This window comes from Microtus pennsylvanicus, chromosome 1 (genome assembly GCF_037038515.1).
Source record: "Microtus pennsylvanicus isolate mMicPen1 chromosome 1, mMicPen1.hap1, whole genome shotgun sequence".
Classification (NCBI taxonomy): Eukaryota; Metazoa; Chordata; class Mammalia; order Rodentia; family Cricetidae; genus Microtus; species Microtus pennsylvanicus.
This window is the reverse complement of record NC_134579.1, coordinates 201,247,394-201,266,865: the sequence shown is the minus strand read 5'-3', so window position 1 is coordinate 201,266,865 and position 19,472 is coordinate 201,247,394. Positions and strand designations below refer to the sequence as shown.

Here is a 19,472-nt window from a genome sequence, read left to right as displayed (position 1 = left end):
GTCTTCATGTTGGACTAGTTCTGTTTTTCTTAAGAAACTGAATTAACTAGCATGTCCTATGTACTTGACCATATGAAAGAGTGCAGTTACCTTGAGTTGTCTCTTTTTTAAGTTTCTAATGGATTATTCAAAAATAACTATAACAATCAAAAACATTTCATTTTGATAATACTTATCCAAAAACAAAAGTTTTCTTTTTTTAATTATATTTCCCCTTAGAATAAGTATGTCACTTCTTAGCAGGATGTGGACTTGGTGTGTAAAGTAAGCAGCAGTTTGGGAAGGAAACTTGACTCTATTGATTTAAATAAATGGAGTGTAACAGCTAAAACTTCCTTATTTCTTATATGATCCCAACATTAAGGAAATAACAAAAAATAGAACCAAAGTTATATACTTTTTATCAATCTGTTAACAAATTGCAAAGGCATTTCATTTGTATTTTAATAAATAAAAATTGCCTGAAGATCAGAAAAGGGAAACAGCTAGCCATTGGCTTTTAACCAAATGAAGCAAATTAATAAAAAGTCAGAGACAGAAATTGGGGTTCACCTCGAGGATCAGAAAAGAAGTAAGAGCCAGCTATTAGCTCTTACTTCTACCTCAGACGGAAAATGCAATCCTGTCTCCAGAAATCTCAGAATGAGCCTGAGACTGAGAGCTGTCTCCTCCCATTTTATAATCCTCTCTAAGGCTGGAATCAAAGGTATGCATCACTGGGATTAAAGGCATGCACTACACTATTTCTATATCAATTAGTGTGGCAACTGGGATTAAAGGTGTTTGTTACCACTGCCTGGTCTATAAGGCTTACCAGTTGGGCTGTTTTACAATCTGATCTTCAGGCAAGCTTTATTTATTAAACTACAAATGAAATGCCACTACAACAAATTGTTTTGCTTCCTGATTATTAACTTTTGCATGTGTATGCAATGTCCATGTGTGGATATATGAGTGTTTACATGTTCAAGTGTACACATGTAAATGCAGATGCACATACACATGTGTGTGTTCTCCATGTGGAGACCGTGACTTAATGTCAGGACCTGGGAATCTAACCCTAGGCAAAAACGGGGCATAGCCAAAAATGATTGAGAGCCTTAGCTTCAGTGAGAAACCCTCCACCAAGGAGTTAAGGCAGAAAATGATGCAGAAGGACATCCAACGGACTCCTGGATTCTTTGCATGAATGCACATGGTTTATCAGTATACACGCTCGCATAGCATGTACACACATGCTGGTTTTGCATTTTTTGCTCATTTTTGTTCATTGTTTGTCATTATCCTTCTTTCATTCCCTGCCTAATCAAATAGGTTGTAAATATTTTGTTTTTTGCTTGTTGGAATTCTGTCTATCTTATCTTTATTTATATTCTTTTGTAATCAAATGTATGTTTTTATTTTTCTTGGCTCTTAGCACTTGAGAGTGCTTAAGAATTGTCTTAGTATATTTCCCCCTAGCAGTCCTACAGTTAGTGTAGTTAGATTTTTTTCTCATAATTGAGCTAATTTCAGTATTATATAATTTTGGGAGGAAGTAAGAGAGAATTATGATGTAGACTAAATGGCTAATCAGTGGTAGCAAGACTCTTAAGTGCCTATTGACTTCAGTGGGTGAGAACACATTTTTATTTTTAGTCCATTGTCTAAAGTGCCTAGACTTATAGTATCGATAATTTGCACACAGAAATAGTGTTATATTTTAATAGTGTTTTGAGCAAACGGTAGATTTCAAACTCAGTAATATTTAGCATACTAATTAGCATAGGAGGTTTCAAAATAGATATTGGATTTCCATAAGAGTGTATTTCCAAGAAACCTTACAAGTCTAAAGGGAGGCTTGGGAAATTTCATTAAGGAATTCAGTACTTTGTAGACATATTGAAAAAAATGAAACTACACTTTGGAAAATCACTGTTCCACAGAAATTGTTTTTAGAAACATGGGATTTAAGGGCCCACACATAGCAGGGAGAAAAATTGGCAACATCTTGATATCTAAGACGAGTGAGGGGAAAAGATACATCTTTTAATTGGTTACTTCATGCCAGTTCTGAGCTAGAGTGTATGTTTAAATGCATAACTGCTTCTTAAAGTGAATGAGGGAACAAGGAATTCTTTACTTTCATTTAGTCCTTTTTATATAATTTAGCTTCAACTCAAATTTTATGCTAAAGTTACAAAGCATTAAAGAGTTTAAGATTAAGGCCAAAGATGAACAATTCTTTCCTTGAAATGTGCACAGTACAAAGTCTAAACTGTCTCACTTGACCTAACAGCAATCAGTTCTGTCAGGAACTGTCCTGGACAAATACTGTAAATTAACCCACACTGTGAAGTTGAGCAAATGGAATATAACACTTCTCATTTTAAGATCATTGATAATAGACTTAAATGTGGCAGATTTCTTATCAAATTGAAATCGTGTCACATGCAAAAACTTTGAAGTGATTGCTGTCACTTTCAGTAGTTTAGTATTGACTTGATGTTTCTACATGTGGCGTTCGATAACAATACCTCATGTATTCTTCACAGGCTGGGGAGTATCAGAGGCATTATAAAGCTTTATTTTACATGAGGGTGATATGCATTTCTTAGAAAGTGAGATTTAATGCACGACGAATCATAGGGATTATATTATACACATCAATCAAGCCCTGGTACCCTATTCCAGAAAACTTGGATCTACGAATACATGTCCTAAGTGTTAACATGCTTTCTTTCCATGAACATATAGCATCTAGCCACACTTAGGTCAGGCTTAAGTTTGGTGAAAAGAAAGCCTGTGCCTCCTTTATTCTCAGGACACAGAGGACAGAACAATAGCATTTCTATGGTTTTATTGTTCTCAGAATATTAGGCTGCAGGTTCACATGGTTCAAGAGACAAATATGTCCAGTATTTCATTGTTTTAGCTTTAGGCTATGACACTAAGGCTCTTGAATTTCTTTAAAGAAGCTGATTTTTTTTTTGCATAATGTGAAAAGTCCCTTAAAAATAAAAATCAAGGTGCTCAGGGATTAAAAGCAATTCTTGCTCTTGCAGAGGATGTGGGTTGGGCTCTCATCATCAATACGGTGGTTCACAACCATCCATAGCTCCATTCCAAGGAATCCAACGTCCTTTCCTAACCTCCACAAATACTAGGTACATGTGTGTGTGCGTGCACACACACACACACACACACACAACAGTACACATACAAACAAATGCAGCTAAAGCACACACATAAAATAAGGTAACTAAATCTAAAAAATTCAACAGAAAATATTTTTTTTTAAAAGAAATTTTATTCTTTTTGGAGAAAGGCTCTTGTGTAGCCCAGGCTGTTCATGAGCTCGCTGTGTAGTCGATATATGCCTTGAACTCCTAACCATTTGCCTCTGTCTCCCGCATGCTAGTATTACAGATGAACTCCAGTTAAACACAACATCTTCTAAACCAGAAAGTACCTGCCTAGAACTACATTCATTCAACACACAGGCTTAGGTTCAAATATTTATTCTTTCCTTTCTCTGAGTTGAGTGCAACACAAACACTGTACATCTTCCAAAAGTGTCCTAGGCATTATATAATCAGTGTCCGAAACCATAGACAAAAGGATACATGGCTTATTTTCTTTCAGGTTTCATACTCTAGAAACTTGGATATAATTGCATAAGCTTTGGGAAAAAATTCTGCCCCCCTGACCTTTACCCTGACAGATCTGGAAAGACAAGTTCCACTTAGTATTGCTGTGCCGTCAATAGCTCCAGGCTATAAACAGAATAGAAGGGAGAGAAGGAATGTTCATTTATAGTTTATGCCAGGAGAGGATTCAGAGGGAGACACCCATAATACAGGTAAGGTGCAAGGGCCTTCCAGCCCGCCCAGTACTGCAGACGTAGGGACTATAGCATTCTAAGTAAGCGTTCTATCATTGAGCTACAGCCCCAGCTCAGTGCTTTCGATTAATTAAGGAATGGAATCTTAAAATGTTTCAGAACAACTTCATTATACCCTAGCTATCAGTTCTAGAAACACATTTTTTTGTTTGTTTTTGTTTATTTGTTCGTTTGTTGTGACAGGGATTTTCTGTGTAACAGTCCTAGCTGTCCTGAAACTTGCTTTGTAGATCAGGTTGGCCTAGAACTCAAAGAGATCAGCCTTCCTATGCCTCCTGAGGGCTGGGATTAAAGGCATGCACCACCACCGCCTAGCTCAGCTTAGACTCACGGTATTTAAGAACAAAAGTTTACAGGAAGCGCAAAGACAGTTCCCTGCCCCCCTTGAAGTACAGCGTTTTGACTAGGAAATAGTTGCATGGGACCTTCAAGTCTGTAGGTAACAGCCTATGAGAAAAAAAAAAATCATTGCTAGGTGGGGATGAACACAGGAACAAAGACACTGAAAATGTCAGGAACGTTGTGGGGACGTTTTTCTGCTATTCCAGTTCTTACACTAAAAGCTAACACTTGAACTTGCTGTAGAAAAAAACTGTTTCCAAGGCTGTAAACATTACTCTGCATTTGACAGTACAAAAAGAGCCTAGGGTTCATTTGGTAAGTCACGGGGCCTCTAGTGGGAACAGTTCTCCACCGATCTCCAGCTTCGCAGGGGCGGTTCCTGAGCAGCTGAATGATAAAGCCTGAGGGGGATTCACAGGTCACTGGCTCCCGAACATCCTCAGAGGCACGCAGGACCAAGGAGAGAGGACACAGAGACACATCAGCAGCACTGGGACCTGGCCTTCGTTGGGAGGGGCTCATCCGTTAGTTTAATTTTGTCCATGTCGTTTTCTTCCCTAGGGAAGCTTTGCTGGTTCGCAAGGATCTTTTCCACCAGGAACCGGGTGGCCTCGTCGATGTTTATATTATCCTGTAACAGGAGAACAGAATGTGGAAGATCAGTGCCAGCCTTGACCTCGGAAGTAAATATTGAGTGCCGTAAGGGGACTAGGGAGACGTGCCAGAGGGCGCTAGGCACACCAGCATACTGGGTAACCTTTTCTCCAACGCTAGTTAGTATCTGTTGCACTAAGAGTCCAAGGCATTTGGTTAATTGATTTGCTATTTATTCTTTGAAAATTTCATACATGTATAGAATGAATTTCAGTTATTTCCACTTCCACTAATCTCTCTTACCCTTTCCTTCTTTCCCAGAACCCCGTCTTCCCGAAAAGTCCTCCTCCTGTTTTCGTGTTTCTTTTTGTGTGATTCACTGAGTTAATTAGTGTTGTTGCCCCAGCACGAGTAGGAGGCTATTTACGGAAACACAGGAAAGGTTTTAATGGTTAAACCACTTCTGTAACCTCAAGAGACATCTTGGAGAACACTGGCCACAGAATCGCCCTCGGTCTGGCTCTTTCTAATATTTCCTTTCGATTAACTTCAAGTTTCGCGTTCTTGATGGGAAGTAGACGGGATCACGTGTCCTCGGAGTGCAGGAGACACGTGAATTAAGGTCGTTTCTGCCTGGCTTCCTGTTGAAAAGTTGCAGCCCCACCTTCGGACCTAGTGCGTATAAATAAGTGGACAGCCTGTTTCTTTCATACCTTTCCTCCCTAACTTTAGCATCTTTTAATTCTCTTCTAAAGCAGTTATCACTGCAGTATTAAAAGCTGTCATTTCGTTTGCACCAAACCTTCTATATTTACTAGTCAGGACTCTACCGTGAGGGAAAATGTATTTATCGTTCGTTTGTGCTCATCAGGCTATCAGTTTTACCCATTAATTCGGTTGCAAAAATTCTTTATTTAGTGATTGGTGTATAGTTCTGTAACTTCTAAAAGCAAGGCCTGTGCTCTTTGTGAGATGTCCACTCTGTTTTATGAGTGCCTTCTTACTTGCTGGCAACACAAACTATCTCAAGCTTATCTGCACTTTCCATTCCCATCAGTCATGGAATCATGTCTTTCTCCTGGAACCTCCATCTGTTTATTTAAAAAATTGTATTCACAAGTCAGATTAGGAGAGTTCATTTTTTTTATATGGCATTATTGCCTCCAGCCCTTTGGCTGAGAGAGCTATTGAACACTTGTGTGCACACACCTCATTTACATCTTTTAAAATATATTTATAAATATTCATGAAAAGAAATGCACACATATGAATACACACATAGATTTTATAAATAGGAAACTATTTACATTAATGTCTCCAACCCAATCCAACATTACGAAATTACCTACCCCTTTATTTGCACAAACTTCTTCAGATGGCAGGCCTGTTCATTTGGGAGTGATGTTGCTTATTTAGGATGCTTTTACAGTATGGACTGGTTTGAGATCTTTACTCCTAAGATAACTTTAACACAAAAATGATCTTTGAATTTCCAAACGTGTCATTCAGTTCTTGTCATCCCCATTCTTCATTAGTTATTTTGCTGTTGCTGTGGCTGTGATACAACACCATGACTCAGGAAACGTATGGAGGGAAGGATTTATTTGGGTTCATAGGTGTGAGGTTACTCAATGTAAGTTCTCATCAGAATGATGAAAGCAAGTGATGAGGAACTGCATCACAGGGCAACCATCTGTTGAATGATGATAGAGTCGCTGGCAAAGGAAAGTCCTGGAGGCAAGAGTGCATGGTACCAGCCACACACTGTTTTGATAAATATGACATCTTATGTTCTCCTTAGTTTTGTGAACAGACAGATAGTTATGGTGGAAGAAAGACGGAGCCCAGAGGTGTCGTCACCATCACCGGCCAGGGCAAGCTTGGCAACAAGCAGGCAGGCATGGCGACTGGAGCAACTGGCTGAGACTAGGAGATCATATCTTAAACCATAAGCAGGAAGCAGAGAGAGAAAACTGGAAATGACATGAGAGTTTGAAATCGCAGGGCTCGTTCCTGGTGATATACTCCTCTACATCTCTTAAGCCTCACCAAACAACTCCATCAAATAGATCTGTATTCAATATATGAGCCTCTGGGGATACTCTCCTTCCGACACAGGTCTCCAGCAGTGCTACCAAAGTTGAGTGGGAACATAAATCCCATATTGTAGTGAAATGGGTTGGAAAGTTCGGTATCAAAATCCATTATGTGCCATAAAGGAGAAAAGACTAAATTTGTGAGCTCAAAACTACCTTCTGACAATATATCTATTAAAACCCACACCACTAAAATGCAAGCAAAATCCAGATATGAAGTTAGTTGCCAACACCCAGAAAGTACATCTATTAGTAATACGTAATACTTAAAGCCTTGATATAATTTTCCAAACCTTTAAAGTAAAACTTCATAGTAATTTTTTTAGATTCTAGACTCTAGAAGACTCCTGAATTGCCACACAGGAGATCAGGTAGAAGTTCTTCTTCACATATTTGAGGGGAGCATTGAGCTATAAGAGAACATTCATTTATAAATAATATGTTTCTCTCCATTTTCTATATAGTATCTTGTCTAAAATACAATAAAGCCAATCACTTATACAGTCTCAAATTATAGGTTATATGACAATCATTTATGAATCTTATAGGCAGATTTTTGTATAAAGTTATAATATTTTAGATAAAAAATCAACTGAATCCTACATGGAATTTTACATGCAATATAGGAAATTCCTCAACATATATATGTAGCTGTATGCATACTACTCTTCACTGGGAAGTTAAAGCAAATTGTTCAGCATGTACACGGGGCAGAGAGGGGCACAGTCCTGGACAAGTCAGTCTCTCTGAAATGCCTTTCCTTCTTCTGTGATTTCCTCCTTCCTGCCAGGCTAAAGAACTCCTGCAGGACCCCTGGGCCCCATCTTTCTTCCACCACAACTATCTGTTCACGAAACCAAGGACAACAAAAGATGCCGTATTTATCAAAACAGTGTATGGCTGAGACCACTCAGTTCTGCCTCCAGGGACTTTCCTGCCAGCGATTCTATCATCACTCCATGCTCAGAGGCTGCCCTGTGATGTGGCCGCTCATCATTTGCTTTCATAATTCTGATGAGAACTGACATTGAATAATCTCCCACCTTGAGGGTAAGAGCCTAGTAAAATTGAAAGCAACCTGACAGGAATCCTGGAAGCCATCACTCAGAAAGGATATTTGGAGGAAAAACGGTGTGGACACACACGCAGCTGCATACATATATAATACGCATATTATAAGTTGGGACAGTATAACAAGTATGTAAATTAAGGAGTAAATGCCAATTATAAAATTTCTCAAAAAAGGCTATTATTTTTTTATGAGAGACTGATGGTTATTGAGCTGTCTTATTTAACAATGCCAGGGACTACAACTCTCCAGTATAGTGAATGTACCTCTGATTTTTTTTTTAGCCTTGGTTTTCTAGTTGCCCCATGGTTAAGCTTTTCAAAATTTATCTTAGTTGGTTTTTTTCTAGAAAAGAAAAATAAAGCACAATTTCCAATAGTAGGAGAAGATAATCCACTCAACTATTTAGGAAAAGGCACATAGTAAATCTTGCTCCTACTTAAAGCTCTTGAAGTCAATCCAACCTCCTAGTGACTATTCAGTAGGAGTTGTCCATATGACCTTCATCTTCTAAAGACATTTTCTCATGTTCCTTGCCTTTTTCAAAAGTCATAAAGTGTTTGTCTTTGACAAAACACCTTATCTTCCATTCACTCCGGCAGCAGGAAAGAAACACCTTGGTTAAGAATGCAAACTCACAAAAAATGTCATGCGATTTTGGCCCTGAATGACAGTTCTGCTGGCCTATTCATGGCCCGGCAAGCTAACTTCGAAAATACTTCTGCTTCCGAGAGGGAGGCTGTCACATATTCACACTATGCTTTTCTGATTCTGTGCTTACAAGCCTCTGCAGAAATCTATCTATATGCTTCATGTCCCAGACTAGTCTGACAAGGGTGTCACAAACAGATCTGTCAGGAGAGCCATCTCACCTTGGCAGAGGTTTCAAACCACCCAGTGAAGCCGTGGTCTTTACAGAACTTGTCCATCTGGGAAGGACTTTGGCTGCCCTCCTTCTTCTGGTCACACTTGTTAGCTAGGAGGACAGCAGGGATGGGGCTCCCGTTGGGAAGGTGGACTTTACTATCCAGATCACTTTTCCATTTTAAGACTGCCTCGAATGTGGAATTTCTTGAGAGATCAAAGACGACAAACGCTCCAAGAGCTTCCTTGTAGTAAACTCGGGTCATGTTGCCAAACCGTTCTTGCCCTGGAAATGAATAAAAACGGAGGTTAAATGTTCATTGTGGTGAGGGTCATAGTTAGCAGCATTTATATGCTCAAAGATCCGAAAAACTATTCAGAGAAATAAGCATCACTGGGATTAAGCATCACGGGTGTTAAGGACATTCAGACCGAACATGAACTTAACAAAAGTGGCTGACAATTTGCTTGATAAGAGTTAGTCCTTTGCAGAACATATTTACCATACACTTCAGGATTCTAGTAGTTCAGGCTGCTCAGGTAGCCGGTTTTGCTTTCTCTCCTGTTAGTCTAAGAAGAGAGAGGTGGGGCGGGGGGCGAAAGAAAGGTAGAAGTGGAAGAAGAGACAAAAATAGACTATGCTGAAGTTTACAGAATGCAGATAGGTGAGGTGATAAAAGGCCAGTCAAATACACCGGGACTAGACAGGCAAGAAGACGGCTTGTAATCTCAGTTCGCCTTCCCTTTATATCTCAAACCCATATCTGATGTGGGATTCCCCTCTGTATGCTGTGATTACCATTAATGAATAAAGAAAACTGTCTTGAGCCCATGATAGGGCAGAACTTATGTAGGCTGAGAAAACCAAACTGAATGCTGGGAGAAAGAAGGGCAGAGTAAGAAAAAAGTCATGTAGCCTGCTGGACACAGATGCCAGAACTTTACCTGGTAAATCACTGCCACGTGGCGATACACAGATTAATGGGTTAAATTAAGATGTAAGAGTTAGCCAATAAGAAACTAGAGAGTTAATGGGATTTAATTAATACAGTTTCTGTGTGATTATTTTGGTTCCAGGAGGCTGGGAAAGGAATAAGCAGCCTCACTCCAACACATATCTACCTGTTTTTGACTCAGTACTCAAATTGTTCCCCTCTTAGAAGCAGTCACTGGAAAACTCATGCTTTCCAAACACAGCTGGCTGTATGATTATGAGAAGGTTCGATGCACAGTTCTTCAGACATAATCCTTTGAAAAGAACTGAGCTTCTGTTAACGGCTCAACTAATTCTGCTACTCAATATAGTACAATCTGCACATCCAGACAGGCCTGAAAAGCATGCTGTCGCTATGTGCTTCCAAACATATCTTTCCCATAACAAGGCCACCAATCTTTATCTGACAGATGAAGAGAGGGACAAAAAGATGCATGGCCTGGATCACAGTGACACTCACCAAAGGAGACAGCCTTATGACTCCTTCACACCTACAGGCTTAAGATTCTGGACTACCTTACAGTTGCCTTGAGTTCTTAGGCTCATATATTTAAGGTGTCAAATTGCTGACTAGATTCAGAGGGAGAATGAGTGGCAAGCAATGAGAATCTAAGATTATCACTTTGATCTAAGACATTGGCATAGTTACAGCATACTTTTCTGCTAAAACACATCAAGACACAAGCTTCATCTACATCTTTGTTACCATTTATTCACGCAAACACAAAGCTACCCCAGATCGCAAATAACCTTCCTCCTCCAAATTCTATCATATCGTCATATTTCAAATATTTCTGTGGCTCGTGACACTTCATATATCCAAACATCTGGATTTCTTTACAATGAATGGTCATCTGTTGGAACTTGTCATGTTTACATTTTATTGGTAAGATAAATGTGATTTTAGCTTATCTTTGTAGCTCATTCGATCATATATGCTGACATTTATGGCATCTTAGTCTTGTACCTCTCTCTATAAATGTACATTGAACAATGACACCAATACATTCACCCAGGATATTTTAACAGGTAAGGGTAAAGTCACCAAGTCTTCAAAAGCAACTATACAGATGCATTGAAGTTGTTTGGATTTCATTTTCTACGAGTGAAGCTTTAGGAATCCACTGTTACTAACTCGAATTATAGAACCCAAAGGGTCTGTAGCCCCACTAAGACAAAGACAGACTTAGATTAAAAAATATGGGAAGATTAGCATTGTACGATAATTACGTAGTTCTCAGTTTGACCATCCTTTGAATTTCAAAAAGGTGCCAAATTAGTAAAAGGATGGATAACTATATACTATGTGTTTCAAAGAACTGCTAGGCTTTCATAGCTCTTTTTTTTTAGTCAAGCTCCTGAAAATCCCAAATAATTTTTCTGTTAATCATAACTTGTGGTATTAAAAGATGTACTCATCTGCCCTTTCTGATAACTCATTCAAAACCAGAAATGCCTATGATAAGGAATTTTGGGGGAAGATATGTTAGCTTAGAAATGTCAGACAGATTCTCTGAGATGTCAAGATTAGGAGAAAATTTTCCCTTACAAGCCTCACATCAGAAACTGTACTAAAAAACAAACAAACAAAAACAAACCAGAAACAAAAAACCCTGTATGCTATGTGAAAAAGGTGTCAGTTATACAATTGAGCAAATGTAAAGGGAAAAAACTGACTGGGGACCAAGTATCAATGACTTACCCAGTGAAGATTTATATCCAGAGTAAGTTGAGAAGAGGACTTTCAAGCAGGAAGAGAAAACAGTCAGTTAACAAAGTCATGAAAACAGTAGAACACATTTTACCAGAAGGAAGACAATCTTTGCCCAGGATGCAGGGCCTGGCTCGGGACCTGATGGAGTCTTTGCATATGGAACAGGTGGGTAAGGGAGAAAGCCTCTCCTCAGTAGTTAGGGGGCCTGAGAAGGTTTGGCTTCCTGTAGAGTATGCATGTTCAAAGTTAAAACTTGCACTTTTAGGAAAATCGATTGAAACCCAGGGGTATGCTGAACAAGTTCATACTAGTTCAGGGGCAACCGAGGAGACAGGTGCAAACGTCCACTTAGTCCAGCTCTCTTATTTCATTCATGAGAGAATGGAGTCCCAAGGAGAGACTCAAATTTTCTGGGTTAATCACACTACTGTGCCACCCGATCTACCCGACATTTGCTGGAACAGATACATTTCTGATTGTGTCTTGTGTGGCGGAAGAGATTCTTATTAGTAACAGTAGCTAAGAGTGATATCCTTAATCACAGCATGGTGCTGCTACAATGTCCCCCGTCCCCCTCCCCACACTCCCAGTCACCTCTTGCTTACTACAGTAGCGGAGGGAAGATCCCCTATTGCAGAGTGCACCAGTCACTGATACAAGGGTTAGCCTTTGTCATCTCCACTGCTGCTGCCATACTGACAGCATATTTTCAACGACTCTCAAAATGTTTTGTCTCTTCAACAATGTGCTACTGCCTCAGGAGGAAGGCATGTTGATTATAACTTGAGGTTTTGGCAGCCATGAAGGACGAGAAGGGTAAGTGCAGAGGCAGAGAGAGTTGATGCAGGTTCCAAAGATATCACACAAGCTCCTACATATGCAAATGCGAAAAATCTTAAAATATGCAAATTGGGAAAAGATTAAAATATTTATCTTGCTATTTGGGATACTACCCATTAATGACACCGAGGAGGATCAAACAGCAAAACCAGCATTTTCGCAGGAATAAATATTCTTATTAGGCTAAAGAAAAAAAAAATACACAAAATCTATCACCGTACCTCATTGAGACAAATGAAAATCTTAATAATGAATTATTTCTCTTGGATTTAATAAAGGAAATACCACATTCTGTGGTTATGAGAAGCACAATGCACAGAAACTGATTTTTGGGATTTTCATCATGACTTTTGCTTAGGTTGAGTCTCTCTCTTGATAATCCAAATGTTTCTAGTAACATTAGTTAAAACTCAAAATAGAAATTTCATAACAAAAATCAAGAGCAATAGAATAAAATGGTTTCCCCTTTCAGATATTCACCGCTTCCCCATCCACTGAAAGTAAACACGAGTTACTCAATAACCACTCAAGGTGACTTAGAAGAAATGTTTGGCTTCTAGTTAGCAAATGGACGGTCTCTTAAATAAAATTCTTAAATCTCATGCTGCATTTCAGATACAAAGTACTCTCAACAGGCAATCTCCTATCATAGATTATAAGAGAATCATTATCTATGAAAATAAAAACCTTTCTAATTTCTGTTCAAACTCATAACAGCTTTAGAAGATTAAGACATTGTTTCTGTTCCTTTAAATAAATCTATTGAACAGGAACAAAAAGTATCTTATCTCTGTATGTAAATTGCTCTTGTGTCCATAAACTAGCCTCCAGCAGAGGCTCCTGGGATGGCCACATGGAGGATGAGGGTGGCCTGAGGTCACTTCTGTGAAAGTACTGCGAACCTGGGAAAGGAAGTGAAGAACGTAGAAGATGTGACCGCGGGGGAACATGGATGCCAGGCAGGCTGTCGGATTAAGTGGTGAGCTCGTAGGGTGTAGTGGGGATGTGGGTGTGTTGCCAGGGTGCAAAAAACCCAAGATAGAACAATGCTTCTCAGCTTTAGTATAAATCAGAATCACCCACAGCGTTTAGTAGGTGACAACCTTCCAAGTGCTTCGAATTCTGATTTGGCAGGTCTGAAAGATGGCTAATTGTTAGCCCCAACTTCCTTGTACAGAATATTTTGGAGCAAACTCCCTGCATAGTTTGAAACATGAGCCTTTTATCTCCTAACTGCGCTTGCATGTAGGCATGCGCTTTTTTCTACTGCACCACTGAAACAAATAATACAGTCTTGGAATAAGTGAGAGGTGGCAAGCCAATTTTTGTCTATGAAGATTTTATGATACTGTACACCAGTCCTGGAAGGCCTAATCCCAGACTTACGTGGGAAAGAAGTAGTTCTTCTGCTAAACCAGGCTGGATGAACACAGTTGTCAGATGGAGCTTAGTCTCCTTACACAGCAGATGCTAAAGAATCTTTTCATGTTACTGATGGTGGATGCTAAGGCCCCTGTCTGTGGTTCTGAAGAGTCTCCAGATAACCACACCAGAAACCCCTGCATATTCAAAATAACCCCCAGAAGCAATCACAAGTCATGGCAGAGGATACATACATAAATTCTACATATAGACTCCACTGTGGTCGGGGGGGATGGGGTGGGAGAGAATCAGTTTGTAGGCTATAATGACCAATAGAAACTGTAAAGCTACATCTTTGTTACCCACTTTTTTTTCCTTCCATTTCTGTCTCAGAAAGGAGCCATCAAAGCATGCTTGCTGGATCAAAGGGAAAAGGCTTTTGATGAGAAGGAGAACACTTGGATAAATTCTAAAACATGCTTCTTTGATCTCTGATATCTCCATTCAGAAGTCACCCAGGTTTATACAATAACAGAAAACTCTATATGGAAAGCTTATAGAAAGCAAATGGTCATTATAACATATATATGATGGATACAATTTCTCCAAGGATGTATTTGAAAATAACACTTCATTCTTGGATCACAATGACCACAGACTTCCTCAATGATTGTTTACCAGATACCAGGCAAATATCTAAAATTATTGCTTTGATTTTTTTTAGGGTATGGACCAATGAAACAGTTTATCACAAGCAGAATGGCCATAGTTTAGAAAACCTTTCAAAATTCACTTTAAAAAGCTGGAGTCAATCAAAACTGGCTTTCTCTGGATACTAAACTTCATAAGTAAGGAAGCATGATGACTCGTGAAACGAAGGTAGGAAGAAATGATAATTGTTATGAGTCTACATTATGAGGTACATGCTCTAATTTAGGTTTCTTCTGTGCAATGAGAAGCACATTATTGAGGCCTGTACGAGCAAGTTACTGTGGTCCTTAATTTGAAGGGTTTACATGAACCTGTTTGGCTACCTTTACAGAAAGCAATCAGTAATTCTTGCCTATTACCCTTCTCAAACGCCTTCTGATAGATGACATTGCTGTTATGCCGTTGTCTACCTCTACGGCCTCCAGAACAACAGTATTGAAAAGGAACCAGCAGTTGCGTCATGTCATGTGGCTGGCTCCTCTCCTCCTTATGTTTTGCAATTCAGGGGATAAATACTTTTATTCTTTCAGAATTCAGTATGAGTCAGCGTTGTAATCATGCATGGCATATGCTTAGCCTTGGGGAAGTGTTTTGGCATGGTGTTTATTATACAACTTTTCTCTTATTCAGATGCCATGAGCTAAGCAGAATTCACTAGTAACTCAAGTGCTCAAATCCAGCGCAGTTAAGGCCATAGTTCTGCAAATTCCAGCCCAAATCCAAGCTATTTGTGTCTCTTGCTGTCTGAATATTAAGACAGCATTTCCCAAACTCTGACTCTGTGAGAAAAGTCTAACGGTTTCTAGTGACCACATGTACTGGCTCATCTCATATCAACTTAGCACACAAACTAGAGTTAAACTCTGGCTGTAAGGTATTTTCCTAATTAGTGATTGATGAGGGAGGGCCCCTACCATTGAGGGTAGTGCCAACCCTGGGCTGGTGTTCCTGGCTTTTAAAAGAAAGAAGGCTGAGCAAACTATGAGGAACAAGCCAGGCAGTAGCTCGACTTCTGCATCAGCTCCTGCTTCCAGGTTGCTGCCCGGTTTGAGTTCTTGTCCTGACTCCCTTCAGTGATAAATAGTGATGTAGAAGTGTATTAAATAAACTCTTTCCTCCCCAACATTCATCTTGGTCATGATGTTTCAGCAGCAGACCCCCAACTAAGACACTAACACCTCTTTAGTTCTTATTTGGAGTTATGTATTTGCTGAACGCTACAAGAGTTCCTGCTGAAAAGCAGCAGCTAACATCAGAGATCCCTTTTGAGATTATAAAATGTTTCTTTTTTTTCCCCCAGAGAAGCTCAAGTTTCAGATTTTGGCAAGAGTGCAAGGATGGCTTCAGTACGGCAGATGGATGGGCCATGCCTCCCTCCTGGCTATGGTGTCAGTTCAAGAAGGATGAAACTGGGTATCTTGGCAAGTTCTTGTAGTTCCAACAGTAGGGAAACTGAGGAAGAGGGATCCACACGGAGGCCAGCTTAGGCTGCATAGAGGGAAAGAGAAAATGAGGGGGCCATGCAAAGAGGAGAGGTGATGTACAGATAGAAAAGATTCTTATTTATTTATTTATTTATTTATTTATTTATTTATTTATTTATTTATTTTTCCACACAGGGTTTCTCTGTGTAGCCCTGGCTGTCCTGAAACTCACTCTGTACATCAGTCTGGCAACAAACTCACAGATCTGCCTGCCTCTGCCTCCCGAGTGTTGGAACTAAGGGAATCCAGAACTACTTGCTGCTTTTGTTTCATCAAATTTCCAAATGTAATTTAATACTTATTGTCATCGTGATTTACACGTAATAAAAGAAAATGAATTGTCATTCTAACGGGTTTCAAACCATCTCTGTGAAAAAGCTGCACTGGACAGGGTAAGGGCGACCATCAGGATGTGAGAAGTCACAACAAGCAACAAGAATGTTCTTCGGTGTTCTGGGCCGTATCAGAAAGTATTTCAAATCCTTTGGCCTTAAAGGACGGGCAGCACTTCAAATAGATTCTTTAGCCTTTTTTTTTTTATAACCAAGTTGAGCCCAAGACCAAATAACTTTCTGAGAGATTGGTATCGATATGCATACATGTATCTTCTTGTCTAAGTTTGACTCTGCTCCTAAGGAAATCAGTCTAAAGTTTGCAGTCTTTCAACGCTTTATATGGAGTGGCTAGATGCAGAACATACTACCTGACAGACAGAAGCCAGGTATCCCTTCGCTCTGCTACCCAGCTGTGTAACCACAGCCTCCAAAGACTTCAAAGTTGGCACTCGGTAAGGCGTTCTCCAGTTAAACAAGCTCCCATTCAACTGCTTCCTGGCAGACAGAGCTTCTGAACACGCAATGATTGAACAGGGTAACCTTTGCTACCATTTTCATTAAACTTCACAGAAGGTCCCTTTTTGTTCGATGCCCAGATGGCACCTACCACACCAATGAGAACCTATGGAAGGGTCACAAGTGGTCTCTTAAAGACAATGGCTCTTACGTTCCAGAGCAACAGTTGAAAGCAAAAAGAAACAGTTCAGTGTTTGTGGGATGAGGAATTGCCCAATGGAAGGCAGGAGAACTGGCTTAGGGAGGGACGGGCAGCGGGAAAGTTTCAGAACTTTCCCAGCCCTTCTTTAGGGTCACCGGGCCTCCCAAGTGAGAAAATTTCAGGAACGGAGTTTCCCTTCACAAAGGCTTGGCTGGGCTCCAAGATTTTCTCACCCATAGCTCCAACCCCCTTCTTACTAAATTATAAACATGTCTGTTATTACTCAGAGGTAAAATTTCTTGGCTTAAGGAGAGAGAAAACCCTTACATCAGCGGGGCACCGACCCAAGACAGATGTTGGGGGAACTTGGTCGAAAATAACCCAGTTGTGTTGGTTTTGGCTGCGCTACCAACGCAGTGATTCTCAACTTTCCTAATGCTGCGACCCTTTAATACAGTTCCTTGAGTCGTGGTGACCCCCAACTATGAAATTATTTTCGTTGTCACTTCATAACTGTAATTTTTCTACTGTTATGAATCGTAATGTAAATGTGTTTTCCGTGGTCTTAGACGATCCCACGTGAATGAGTCGAAAGAACCACTGTAGTGGAACTCCACGTAAGTCCTTCAGTCACCCAGAACTTCAGTAGGAGAGGGGATAGGCCTCCCAAAGCCGACTTATCTTCCCGGTCCATTCGTTCACATCTAAAAGCGCACCGCAGGGAGTTCAGGCAGAGAAAAGAAAAGAGAGGAACCAGAAGGCAGAGAAGAGCAAGAGTCTGGTGGCTCTGGGACGCCGCCCGCTTACCCGCGATGTCCCACAGCTGCAAGCGCACGAGCGTCCTGCTGTCCCAGTTGAGGACTTTCAGGGCGAAGTCCACCCCGATGGTGGCCCGGTAGTTCTGGGAGAAGAGCTGGTGCACATAGCGCTTGATGATGCTGGTCTTACCCACGCCGAGTTCGCCGATGACCAGCACCTTAAAGAGGTGCTCGTGGGTCTCGGGCGCCGTGGTGGCCGTCGTCCCCGGGTGCCCCAAGCCCTCGCCCGCCATGGGCACCGCGGCCGTGGAATCTTCCACCAGGCTGTCAGGGCAGATCCTTCCTCTGCGCACCCGGAGACCCTTGTCACGGGAGTCACCGGACCCGGAACCGACCGCGCACAGCCGGCCAGGAGAGTCTCGGTGCACTCTGCGCAGGGTGAGCTGATCTGGGCACTTCCTCTTCCCGCGGAACCCCTCGTGGTCCACGGCGCCTCCTGCTGGCTGCAGACCGCTTGGGGACTTGAGAGGCCAGTGTTGGCCCTGAGCCCCATGCGTTTGACTTCCAGTAATTGGAAAATAAAAGACAGGTGACTGAACTTTTCAAAGGACTAAGGCTGGGTCGTTTGATAAATCTAGTTTTCATGTATGAGGAAACTGCACTCTGCTTTCCATAATGGCTGCAATTTACATCGTCAGCAATAGTGTGCGAGCATTCCCTTTTCTCCACACCTTAGTCAACACTTACTATCTCTCTCTGTTTTGGTAATAGCTGTTCTATAAGTGTGAGGAGATTGCTGCATGAGGGTTTGATTGACATTTCTCTGATGGTTAGGGATGTCAAATTCCTCTTTCATACACATGTTGGCCATTTGTATGTTCTCTTTAGGAAAATACCCATTCATATCATCTTGCCCATTCCATATTTGGGAATTTGAGCATTCTGGTTTTGTTTTTGTGTTTTCGCTTTTGAGCATTGTTTCAGATGTGCGGCTTAGATGTATTTTCTCCCAGTCTGTAGACTTCTTTCTTTGTTGTGCTTTGGTGTCCAGAGACTTCTCTGTTTAATGAACTTCCTTTTGTCTGTTTTGGCTCTAGCTTTGGGGTGATTTCCAATATAGTTGCTAAGCTCAGTGCCAGCCCATGACCCAGAAATATGTCCTTTGAGGATATACTCTAAAGAAATGAAATCAGGTCCGCCCTGGAGGTAAACACATACCTGAAATCATTATAGTGTTATTCACGGTAGCCAAGACTTGGAAAGAACGGAAGTGTTCATGAGCAGAAGAGTTGAAGTCGCATTGAGTAAATACACATATATTTATACATATATATATAAATTTATATGTTTTTAGATATATGTTTATTTATATGTTTGTATATATACACAATGGAATATTATTCAGTCTTAAATGGATGTAGCAAAATGGATGAAACCAGAGGACACATTTCTAAATGTAACAGGCCTGACTTGGAATGAAAAGTGCTACACTCTACTACTTATTACTAGATGCCAGATGTTTCCCTAGTGAAGGGATTAGCCTCGTCCCCTACCTCACCCCACCCTAAAGCTTCTTGGCCATTTCAGGCCCTTCATCCAGCTGCAAAAGTAGCAGGTAGTTTCCCCAAGGTAAGACAGGAAAACAGGACTAACTGTCTGTTTTCCAGACCCAAGGCAACCTGAACCACAGCCTTATATTGTATCAAGTACCTCAACTAAGCAGTTAAGCTCAGATTCCCAGCTTTAAAAGTTTATAGAAGTGAGGAAT

At 40.6% G+C, this 19,472-nt stretch overlaps 1 protein-coding gene across 1 annotated transcript; it reads right to left on the bottom strand.

Annotated features, from left to right (window-relative positions):
• Positions 1-3,269: 3,269 nt before the first annotated feature.
• Positions 3,270-18,196, bottom strand: Rab32 (RAB32, member RAS oncogene family). Its single transcript, XM_075949042.1, has 3 exons — positions 17,754-18,196; positions 8,857-9,134; positions 3,270-4,856 (listed from the first exon to the last, which is right to left on the bottom strand). The coding sequence occupies exons 1-3, from the start codon at positions 17,995-17,997 to the stop codon at positions 4,707-4,709; spliced, it is 672 nt and encodes a 223-aa protein (XP_075805157.1). The 5' UTR covers positions 17,998-18,196; the 3' UTR covers positions 3,270-4,706.
• Positions 18,197-19,472: the final 1,276 nt, after the last annotated feature.

Excerpts from the sequence above, each read along its gene's own strand:
- Rab32 (XM_075949042.1), bottom strand. The coding sequence starts at position 17,997 with ATGGCGGGCGAGGGCTTGGGGCACCCGGGGACGACGGCCACCACGGCG. Across the intron at positions 9,135-17,753 it reads GCAGCTGTGGGACATCGCGG|GGCAAGAACGGTTTGGCAAC; the intron begins GTAAGCGGGCGG and ends ATTCATTTCCAG. Across the intron at positions 4,857-8,856 it reads GGTTTGAAACCTCTGCCAAG|GATAATATAAACATCGACGA; the intron begins GTGAGATGGCTC and ends CTCCTGTTACAG.